This window comes from Triturus cristatus, chromosome 3_2, assembly GCF_964204655.1.
Source record: "Triturus cristatus chromosome 3_2, aTriCri1.1, whole genome shotgun sequence".
Classification (NCBI taxonomy): domain Eukaryota; kingdom Metazoa; phylum Chordata; class Amphibia; order Caudata; family Salamandridae; genus Triturus; species Triturus cristatus.
Genome location: NC_140584.1, coordinates 774,300,598 through 774,312,604, shown reverse-complemented (window position 1 = coordinate 774,312,604; position 12,007 = coordinate 774,300,598). Strand labels below are relative to the sequence as shown.

General features: G+C 42.9%; 1 protein-coding gene across 4 annotated transcripts in view; it reads left to right on the top strand.

The window, feature by feature from the left end:
- Positions 1-9,856, top strand: part of LOC146858071 (uncharacterized) — a 499,452-nt gene extending 489,596 nt beyond the window's left edge. For all 4 annotated transcript variants that reach the window (XM_085648839.1, XM_085648840.1, XM_085648841.1 and 1 more), the window contains one exon: positions 9,577-9,856. In XM_085648839.1, the coding sequence (XP_085504965.1) occupies positions 9,577-9,697 (121 nt within the window). In that variant the 3' untranslated portion in view covers positions 9,698-9,856. The remainder of the gene's footprint in view (positions 1-9,576) is intronic.
- Positions 9,857-12,007: the final 2,151 nt, after the last annotated feature.

Here is a 12,007-nt window from a genome sequence, read left to right as displayed (position 1 = left end):
ATATACATTCTCAGAATGAATTACTTTAGTTTAAATACTTTTCAAATAGGCAATAGACTTTTAAGTACAGTAGTTACAGTTGTTGCAATGGGCAACACAATTTCAAACACAAAGCAACATTGAGCTCAATGTGAATTTCTAGTCAAATGCAATTAGTTACTTTATGGATTACTTTTCTAACCACAGGACTGGATGCTAGATTCAGTCCTTGGACATCTCCTGTAAACAGTTGAGTAAAAGCGTTTTGGTTACAGTAGTGATTTTTAAGGATTATTATTGTATTTTAAAAGTTGACAGAAATGTTTTCATATAGAATCACCAAGGTTATCCTAAGGCAGAAAATTCACTTAGCAGGTAAGTAGTGTTATCGTTACTTTTTCTTACTCAGTAGTGGATCCTGGATCCAGCACAGGTGAATCTCCTGTAAACAGTTGAAAGAATGTGTTTAAGTCATACAGACGATTTTTTAGGAATATTTTTAGTTTGTGAAAATAGACACTTAGAAACTTTTCTACTTAAAAGCACACAATGGGTTCCTATGGAAGGAAATAAAAGTTACTGTTAAGTATGCTTACAATTACTTTTCAGGGTCAGTGCTGGGCTAAAAGATGCAGCCCTGGGTTCTCTCCTGATAACAGGTGAGTAAATCGTAGTTCGGCTGATTTTAGAGGAATATTTGTACGTTTCAAAAACGGACACTTAAAAATGTTTCTGCTGAAAACCACACAATGGATTCCTATGGAAGGAAATACAAGTTACTAGTAAGTACGCTTAGAATTACTTTTCAGGGTCAGTGCTGGTCTAAAAGATGCAGCCCTGGTTTCTCTCCTGATAACAGGTGAGAAAATCGGAATTCGTAGTTTGGCTGATTTTAGAGGAATATTTGTACGTTTCAAAAATGGACAATTAGAAACTTTTCTGCTGAAAACCACACAATGGATTCCTATGAAAGGAAATACAAGTTACTGGTAAGTACGCTTAGAATTACTTTTCAGCGTCAGTGCTGGTCTAACAGATGCAGCCCTGGGTTTTCTCCTGATAGCAGGTGAGTAAATCGGAATTCGTAGTTCTGCTTATTTTACAGGAATATTTGTACAATGGTACAGGAAGGGGGCGGGGCCTGAGGTGACGTGTGCAAACATGCTCTGTGGCGCGGTTTAAGTTGGTGAATTAATTCCTCTTCAATCCTGCGGTCCCCTGGGGGCCAACTAGCCCACCAGGTACCTCCTGTTTGCGACAGGGAGCTGTGTTGCAAAGCGGTCTTCAGAGGCCACGCCCCTTTTTACAACACTCTGCATCGCAGGTCCGTGGCGCTTCCTGGAGGTAACTGGTGGGCTAGTTGGCCCCTAGGGGACCTCTGGATTGAAAAGGAATTAATTCCCCAACTTAAAACGCGCCACAGGGCGTGTTTGCACACATATCACCTCAGGCCCCCTCAGACCGGTGGCGGTCCCCAGGGCCATCATTGGCTCCAGGGAAGGGGGGCTGCGCGGCCCCCCTCTCACTTAATTTAAAGCCCCGGGGGTGGTGGTCCCCGGGGCTTGGGGGTCTGTAATGGACCCCCTATGTTAAAAAATTAGTGCCCAGGGGAGGTTGCGGTCCCCGGGGCGTGTGGGGGGGGGGACTCGAGCCCCCCCACACAGGATTTTTTGGTTAACAAAAAAAAGCCCCGGGGGTGGCGGTCCCCGGCACTGCGGGGGGGCCATGAGCCTCCCACCCCCACCGCATACATTGACATAAAGCCCCGGGGGGTGGCGGTCGCTGGGGGGGGCTAAGAGCCCCCCCCCCCAATAATTCCAATAAGCCCCGGGGGGTGGCGGTCCCCAGAGCTGGGGGGCCCCTCTGGGTCCCCCATTATAATATCATATTGCCCCCGGGACTTAGCTCCCCCGGGGGCTTCGTTTTGTTTCCCGGCAGCGAGATGCGCGGATCCTAAGCGCATCCCGCGATTTAATAAAACAAATTTGGGTCCTTGGGGGTCCTTGTGGGACCCCCTGAGCAGGCCTAGGGGGTCAGGGTGTTTCTACCCTGCCCCCTTGTCGCTTTTTGCGCCTTTTTTGGATGGTTTCCTTGTGCCTCGGCACAAGATAGCTGTCAACACGTCCTGATTCGGAGTGTTGGCAGCCAATTAGCATTCAGCTCATGCTCGGGAGGGTGCGGGGAGGGTGAGCGGATCCTCCGAGGCCATAGATATATCTATCTTTTTAACTCTAATTTTCTCAGGAACTACTGAACGGATTTACACCATTTAAGCAAAAGGCACAAGTCTGAACTGAGGACTACCTCTTTGCCAAATTTGGTGTAATTCAGTTCAGAAGTTCGGGCTGTAGCTGTGTCAACAGGTCCTATGGGAAAGTGCATGGGGGAAACGCGTTTTGGGACCCCCCTTTTTTCTCGGCCTCCGCTTGACGAATCACTGTGAAATTTTCAGGATAGGAGCAGACCGGAGCTGGCCAAAAGTTTGGAAAATTTCGCGAAGATTCGTCAATCGGCGCCAACGTTATTCCAAATAGAATGTTGCGGATTTCATATGGAAAATAGGTCCTAACTATATCTACCTACTGGTGACCGCCAGTATGTAATATATTTAGTATACTATGTATACATGTGGAAATGTGTCAGTCTGCCAGTTTGCCTCGGTGGCAGGGAAAAAATGGGTGGAACTTACGTCAGCACACCGAATAGGTCCTCTTATGGGTCCGATGACTTCATACGGTGTCGCGGGCGGAACCGTGTTATGATGTCCTCATCAACATGGGAGAGCTAGGAAAGAATTTCAGCGGAATGCTGGCGCAGGGGGTATTCAAAAGGTGAGGAATCCACAGGCAGATCCTGTATCCACCAGAAAAAGCATTACAGAAGGTAAGTAACTTGTTCTCCATTACCATTGATGAATGGTCTCAATAGAGTGTAAGGTTTTTCCCTTGCATGCTGGTTATTCACTAGGGTACAGGGTTTCACCTAGCTCTGTGCTTCATTGTTTCTTTTGGGAGGTTTCTTTAAAATCCATATCTGGTATTAACATACCATCTGATGTTTATTCTTTAATAATGTTTCAAAGATTTTTGATCTTTTTGGCACACTGTTTCCACAACCAGTTTCTATAGTGGCTCTGCGTTCTGGCGTGGAAGCTTTCACAGAAGAAATGGATGTCCGCGCACCAGAGGGGACTTGTATGGCTCCTATGACATTATGACCAGAGTCAATGTCATCACGGAGCCATACATCGCTGTGACCCGGCATGCAGAGGTACTGCAAAAAAAAATCCAGATTCAGTCTGGCACCTGGGGAGAATTCAAAAGTTGAGCAATCTGCGGCTATACTGTGTTTTTACCAGATATTACATTACCGAAGGTAAGTAACTTGTACTTTTGGTCTTAAATTATTTATTCATTTTTACCCTATTTTTCTAAATAGATGTGCTATTTTCCTTGTGTTGTGTCACTTTGTTACTGTTTTAATTACATTACTGCAAAAATACTTTACACATTGCCTCCGAATTAAGCCGACTGCCCTGTGCCAAGCTACCAGAGGGTTGAGCACAGGTTCATTTGAGGTTTACTTCGGACTTCACCCTGACAAGAATTATGGCTGCTTTCTGGAGATTTTCACCCCCCTCAACCAGTAACCAAATTTCCTAGAGGTCTATGATGCACACCTAGGTTGTGCAAAAAGTTTTTACTACAAGCCTTTATATGCTTATTCTCTTAGTTCTTCTGTATACAGATGCAGTCTACAGGACAAAACCCACAGCACATGCACATTCTCAGCACTTGGCAAAAGCACAAATACAGGTTTACACTCCTAGCTTTTGTAATCTGTACATATTTGTTTTTATTGGGTATGAGCATTCCTAGTAAGTAGTGGAGCTCTGTACAACGTGATTGGGAGAAGATTCAGCATTGTCTACAAAAAGCTTGATATAATTTCATCTGAGTAGCGCATGGATAGGTGGAGGGAGCTGGGTATTAGTTATGGATGAGATGTGTTTTGAAGAGCCAGCTCCCATTCTTTTTTTTTTTTATGGAAGGTGCAAGCGTGGTGTGTCAGGAGATGTTTTGTTTACTAAGAGCACTGATGAGCACTTTTTCTAGGCATTTGCTTTATTTATTACTTCACTAATACACAGTGCTGTCCTTCTTCCTGTTTGTTTTTTTTGGCTACCCAGAGGATTGTTTCTGGGTTTTCTTGCCCGAGTCACCATTCGTTGCTCTTTTGGATGTGATGCAACATGCCTCAAAGATGATGCTCAATGGATGTTTTATCTGTGAGGTAGTGAAAATTATATTTAGTTCTTTAGTTTCTGTCTTCAGTTCTTCGAGGCGTGAATTGACGCGGAGAACGCTGTCTAGTTCATTCAAGGTAGAATCTGAAGCCTTGCAGGTAAAGCATTGCTACCATCTAGATGTGTGAAGACCAGAGCCTAAATGCTCATTTTTAAAGAGTGCTTTACACATGTAAAGCATTCCGTGAGATTGAAGTTAGTGCCACTGTAGTTTTTTAGTTTTTCTTGGAAGATGTCCGCTTGAGAAGACACTCTCTAGTGAAGCTAAACTGTATGTCTGTGGAAAGGTCGGTGTGAATCCATACAAAGCAAATGTCAACCAGAAGCCATCAGGGTTATGCAGCAGTGCAGCATTTTCTCATTCAAAACCCTTGCTCAGGGCAGTCAGAACAGCGTAGCAAAGCTGTAGGCAGAACCCAAGCAGACTAAGCAATTGAACATTGTGATCATGTGCACTTTCACAGGGGCGTTATCCGAAAGGAGGAAACCATGTATGTCACACTGCGCTACCATGTTATGCTGTTATGTGTCGTCTGTGCTGTGCATTCGATCCAATACATAAGATAAAGTTACAAAGGGGAAAACAAAAACAGTATACCAGATAACAGGGATGTGGAATTCCGATAGCCGGACGCCCAGAACATGTTGTTTGGGGTCAAGGGCAATAAGTTTTCATGTGTATTTTGTCCTTTGTACAAAAAGGCCCAACCTCCTCCTGCAGCACAAACCTTTTGGCTGCCAGTTTGCAGTACCACATTATGGATCAGGGAAGGGCACTGTCTGCAGTTAAGGTAATATTTTTGTCCATATATTAATGCTGTTCAAACTTGTATTTATGGTTCATTAATTGAAAGCCTTTATTATTAGGGTGGGTGCTCTAAATAAATGTTGTAAGCACTGACTGCACTAGTGGAAGTGGTTCCAATGTAAAAATGTGTACACAGTGACAGAGTTTAGCAATATGAGGCTATGCATAATGCTTCCAGAATGCTGTGTGATTTGATGCAAATATTTGCAGAAGCTTGAAAGCCGGATTGATGATTCTTTGCTTTCCAAATAAAATGTTAATAAAAAAACGAAAGAAGGAAAAAAAATTTTTTCTAAACTACTGTAAAATTTCAGGTACCATTTCTTTGCAGCTTCATTTAGTAACATAAGTTGAAGCACTCTAGTATTTCCCAAAAATATTCATAATGGAAAATCATTGTAATCAGTTTCAATAAGATTATGGGAAACAAAAATAAACAAATATTGGCAAAGCCAGTAGGTCTAAAATTGGTGGTCAGCTCTTTAGTTTTATCAATGTATGAATTGTTTTGGCATGGTTTTTGTAAAACCATATTGGTGTGGGAGCTGCCGGGCCCTCACCATTATAATAAACATTGGCAAAAGCACAAAGAAATTGAATCTCAAAAAAGCACACACTGCCACAGTAGTTACTGGCACTGAACAAAACTACTTTGTGTGCCGATATGCTCATTGTGAAAGAGCAGAATGCGGTCCATCATAGTGAAGCCAGCCGATAGAGAGAGAGAGAGAGAGAGAGAGACAGAATTTTAATAAACGCAAAAGTTCATGGTCAACACCAGACCAAATTAGGGGCACTATTATTAACGATAGTCTCAAAAGTGCCAACTTTGGAAGAATGTTTACGTCTGCCATTGTCAGGAGTATATTTCCAACATTTCTCAGTATGGGAAAAGATTAGAGAAGAGTTGTTTAAAACCCCTAAAACATGCAAGTTAGTAGATTTGCACAGACTCTGCAAACAGAATAACAAAGTATTTAAAAAAACAAAAAAATTAAAATGACGTTTTGCATTCTGACCCTGGAACTATTGCTTACCACTACCTTCAGCCCCAGTATGTAGATCTGCGGAAACGTGGCAACCTAAGCGGATTGTAAGTATTCTAACACTACTATGGTATCAACCCTGGCATAATCAGAGAGGCTATATCAGAGCTCTTATAATGAGATTGCTGCCATAATTTGTTGCCGCGCTACACAGCACCAAAGGGACAAGGGGATTTTGTTACAGGACAAGTAGATTTAAGAAGCAACCTGCCCCATGGACAAGTAGATATTTTTTATAATTTCACACCCCTGCTCAGATAGAAAAAATGTGTACAAACACTACCCTCGACACTGGAACTCAATACATGGCATATATATATATATATATAGCTACGTTTCTTATTTGCACAGTGCGTGTGCACAGCTCTAGACCATACACACAACCCATCGGTTTTCTCCAACTCTGCCACTCTAGACAAAGTTCCACCTTATGCAGCTCAGTATTGACCCTCCTCCTCATGGGAACATTGGTGCCACGCTGCCAGACCAGTGATGGCCTTAGTAGGCGGCATTAAGGTGTAGCTTGAATGCTGTGACAGAGCAAGCAAGGAGGGCCACGTTTAGACGTTACTTCAGACATACGAATGGTGGTGATGGAATGCTTGCAAATAGGCTGAACCAGTGGTTCTTAACCTTTAGACTTCTGTGGACCTTCACCTAATCTTTACTGGAACCTGAGGACCCCCACTGAATTATTATTGTGGATCCCAACCTCTGTATTTTCGATGATTTGAACCACAAAATACAGAAAGATTCATCAAATGATGAAATATTTCATTTAATTTGCAAATATAAAATAAAATCTCAATTTGTATTGGAAAGATAGGGATTTTCTAAATTTGAAGTCACTCATTCTCCATAGTATATTCTGATTGATGTACTGTTTCCACTAATCAATCTGAGTATACTAACTTAATGTTTAGCCTCCTAGTTTCAAATTCCTTCACATTTACCAAACGTTTTCAAATGTTCTATTTTAATTTTTGCTTCTTTTATCACTTTACTTTATTTTTCTGTTCAGACTAATTTTCTAAGGAGTCACAGACCCCTGGTAAGGGCTTCAAGGCCCCCAGGCATCCCCAGACAGGTTAAGACCACTGTTCTAAACATCTGGTAATCACTCTGGGTAGCATTCCAGCTCATGTGCCACTGTTTGTCTGCATTTAATGTAAAGCCCCAGGTATGCCCAGAGTTGGGTCCCTAGCTGGCCGTTCCACAGGATCCAAACTAAACATCATTGACTTCGGTTGACGACCACCCTGGACTGGCTTTGGCTCTTCTGGGGAGGGGTCCTTGCCTTGGCAGTTTGGGATGGTCTGTTCCAGTGAGGAGTAGAGCCTATAATGTTTACTTAAGGTGGACATCTATCTAGAGTGGCACAGTGGGTCAAAAATGATGGTTTGTAATGCTACCCTGAGTGATTGCCAGTGGATTAGACTATTTGCAAGCATTCCTCCCATTACCTTTTCTGTGTTATACCCATACCAATAGCTTGACAATCTGTTATGCAACAGCATAACACTCGATATATATTTTTCTTTATTTTAAGTACAGTGTATAGTAGTGTGTATGTGTCTACATATGTGTGGATATATATATGTGTGTTTATGTATGTGTATAGAATATGTATATACACACACACACACACACACACACATAAGGCATGACTACCCTATGATAATTGTCTTGCATACTATGCATATATTTCTCTTGAACTGCTTACATTATTTGCTGTAAAACGTAGACTGCCAAAACCTTACAGAAATGCCCACTGTTGAACTACGACTGAGTGTTACCCTACCATCTCAGGGTAATACGCAACCACACACCCAGACAAGATAGGCCACTCTCTAATACTAAATAATTAAAATGCCTTCTTGCCAGTTATAGTGTGTTAAATATGAACTCCTTCCCTCACCCCATGCTTCCCACAAGAACCTTCCATTATGCCCACCCTTCACGCCCTTTTGCAGCAATCCACTCCTACGCATGTGGTGTCACTCCTGTATTGCACCACTCAAAATGAATGCAAGTGTGACCTTCCCCCAGCTAAGAATAAATTGGAAGGTGAGCTGGGACACCCCCTCACTGAAGAGCAATGGTCCTGCTGTTGTCGCCAAACTGGGGAAGTCTCGCCAGAAGTAGACTGCATGTCATACACTACAAATACATTCACCGTTTATACTATATGCCTGCATGCCTACATCGCCTACACTTGTGCGATAACAATCACTGCAATCGATGTGGGGAGGAGGGCGCTGACTTCAAACACTTGGCGTGGGACTGTCCACCGATACTAGGGGGAAGTTATTCTCTCTTTAGATCAAATGACAGGGATGCACGTGTCGGAAGACCCCCTCACGGGATACACTGAACCGCTGCCCACTAAGGTACGGCGATATGTTTCCTTGGCACTCCTCCTTGCTAAGCAGCGAATCGCCTGCAGGTGGGGCAGTGGAAGAGCTCCTAAATGCCTAAATGTAAGGATTGGCTACATGACCTTATATATTGCCAAGACCAATTACATACCTATGCTGAACTCTTACCACCCTCCTCTCCAGACTTACCTCCTGGAGCACACCGCAGACACAACCACTGACTCCCGCACTGATGTGGATGGCACACAGGGCGGGGATGAGAATTGATGCATGGGGGTCATCAAACAGGATGGAACATAACAACTAAAATGTAGCTATGGGGTTTAGGGCAAACCATGTATGAATGTACCTAGGTGGCAGGGATTATCGAATGTGGACATTTTATTCTGCTAAAATTGGCGAATAGTGGCACTATTATTATGTTATTTGACTTTTAGACCATAAACGTTCGGGACCTTTTCTGAGGCCAATTAAAATAATTGCCCACCTGACGCGGCTGGCCTGATGTGGTTGTAGGCGGCTTGCTGTGCATCTTCTCTCCCGCCTCTAATGCTATATAAAACGTCACCTTGCATTGCCGGCCTGTCTGGGAATTAGGCATCATGCTTTGTATGGAACCATTTGACACCAATAAAGGTCTTTTTGGGGGAAAAAAAAATATGAACTCCTTAGACAAACACATGCATATTAACTGAAAAATTCTTCTTTCGGCAAAGATGTAAAAGCTGCTTCTTGTATCATTTCTACATACCTCATAGTAAAGACAAAATTATTGGCTTTTCGAGTGATTGCGATCTAATTCTGTGATTTGTGAACGCTTTGGTGAATTTAATACCTAGAGTCAACCTTGTGCTGCTTTGGTGCAGTTTTAGGGATAGCAAAATGTCTGCCCTCTTTCTGTAAAAGGCCTAGTCTTTCTTTGCTGGAACCTACCGTAAATTAATTTCACACCGTTTTATCCTGAAACTCTGCCTTTGTACTTACTATAAATATGAATGTTCCATTGGGAGAGCTTAATTATTCGATATGACTAATTACTTTTTTTCCTCTGCCTCATAGCAAATTGCGGAGAGGAGATCAACACACAAATACTGATTTCCTGAGGTCCCCTATTTTTAGAGGCTCAAAGAAAAAGTCTGGAAAATCCCGTGTGAAGAAAGCCACTGTAAAGTCAGTGTAAAGTGTGTAACCAACATACTATACAGTACAGTTGAAATGGAAAAAGAATACTTGTTTTTAGCAAATGTTTGTGTATATCTATTTTAAAGGTGCTAACCAGATGTATGTTTTTATACTCAGATGAATATAATTGGAAATAAAGATTACCGATTTTATTTTACTCCTTTTTATCATTTGCAACCATTCTGTGCTTTTTTGTGTGTATTTTTCGTTTTCTTTGGGTGAATATACCAGCGATGCTCTCCAATGTGGAGTGTCATGTATTTTGCTTCCTGCTGTCACCTACTGTATAACCAAGTCTATACTTTTAACAACGAACGGTCACATGCTCCTTTCACAATGGATCAATTAGAATAGATTCATGCGAACCCCTGAAATAGTAATTGGTTTTTTATGATAAAAGATTAAAGGAGTACATCTCTAGCATTAAGATGCTTATATGGACACATATATTGGAAACATTTGATTTGCTTGTAGAATTCACAAAGCGTTTTACTGATATTTGTATTATTATCTCTATCATGATATAGTAACATACATTCTTGATCACTAAAATAGACTACTAACTGTAGGTTCCTCACCTCGTGAGTTGCCCCAGGAACTTTCATAGCAATTTCCTCGCATCTCTACAGTGGCCTTGTGCCATTTCGTTGTTACCAGATGTGACTCTGGCCGAAATGGGCATGCCAATGCCCCCACGCCGCCAAACAATTTACCATAGTCCCCGGGAGGCAGATTGAGGCAATGGCCCCTTATCTGCCCCCCGCAGGGGACGCGGGGGAGTTCAGAAAGCCCACTAGGTACCAGGGATATGTTTATTGGCATGTCAGGGAGAAGCCCCATAGGCAAGGGTCGCACTCCCTTTTTAGGGACTCATTTTTGCTGTTTCAGTGTTTATCTTTAGTCTCATCTACCCCCAAGCGGGGTCACAAAACCCCTAGAAACCAGGGAAAGTTTGTGTGCGTGTCAACTGGAGCTTGGCTGATGGTCTGCGTGTACCCTCCTTTGACTGGCATTTTGCTGGCGGTGTGTATGGACTTGCACTTGACTAATAGTGTGTGTGGACTCTAGCTTGATGACTGTGTGTGTAGATTGACACTTGCCTGGTGGTGTGAATGGAGTGGAGTGGGGGATCCACGCAAGTCACACCTCCATGGCCTCCCCTGGGTGTCTAGTTTTCAGAAATGTGTGGGTTTGGTAGGTTCCTTAGATGGCCGCCAAGCCCAGGACCCAAAACGAAGATGCCTTTCTTTCAAAACCAGGTCTTTTTGTGATAGATAATTTTGATGTCTCCACAATACGTTTTGGGCCCTTGCCTGTTGCAGGTACTTGGCCCAACCACACACATGAGGGATCATTTTTATTGGGAAACCTGTGGGAACGCTGGGTGGTAGAAAATGTGTCAGCCCGGTGATCCCACAACGTTCCCATACAGAAATGTGAGAAAAATGTGAATTGTTTTTTCAGCTAGATTTGAAGTTTGCAGGGGATTCTGGGTAGGAAAATGTTGGGGGATCCACGCAAGCCACACATCCCTGGGTATCTAATTTTCAGAAATGTCTGGATTTGCTAGGTTCCCCTAGATGACCGCTGAGCCTGGAGCCAACAACCCCGGAGACCCCTCCTTGCAAAACCAGGTAGTGTAGTGATCGGTAATTTTGATGTCTCCACAATACGTTTTGGGCCCCAGCCTGCCGCGGGCACTATGCCTACCCACACAAGTGAGGTACAGTTTTTATCGGGAGACTTGTGGGAATGCTAGGTGGGTCGAAGTTTGTGGCTCCCTGCAGATTCCAGAACTTTCCATCACAGAAATGTTAGGAAATTTGAAGATTACAAGGGATTTTTGATAACATTACCTGGTGAGAGCCCACAAGTTATCCCATCCTGGATATCTAGTTTTCAAAAATGTACAGGCTTACTAGGTTTCCCCAGGTGCCCGCTGAGCTGGGGTCCAAAATCCAGAGCTAGACACATTGCAAAAAAGGGTCAGTTTTCACTGGAAAAATGTGATGTGCCCACATTGCGTTTTGTGCCATTTCCTGTCGCAGGCACTAGGCCTACCCACACAAGTGAGGTACAATTTTTATAAGGAAAATAGTAGAACAGGTGTTTTAGCTATTGGCTTTCTATGCATTTCTGCCTTCCAAATGTAAGACAATGTGTAAAAAAGAAGCCACTGAAAAATATCCTCTAATTCACGTTAGTATGGGTTAGTATGCACAAATAACTACTGCTTCTAAACTCTATATTTTGATCCCATTTAGGGAATACATATGTGTCCTTGATTCCTATTTTTCACTCTTTATAT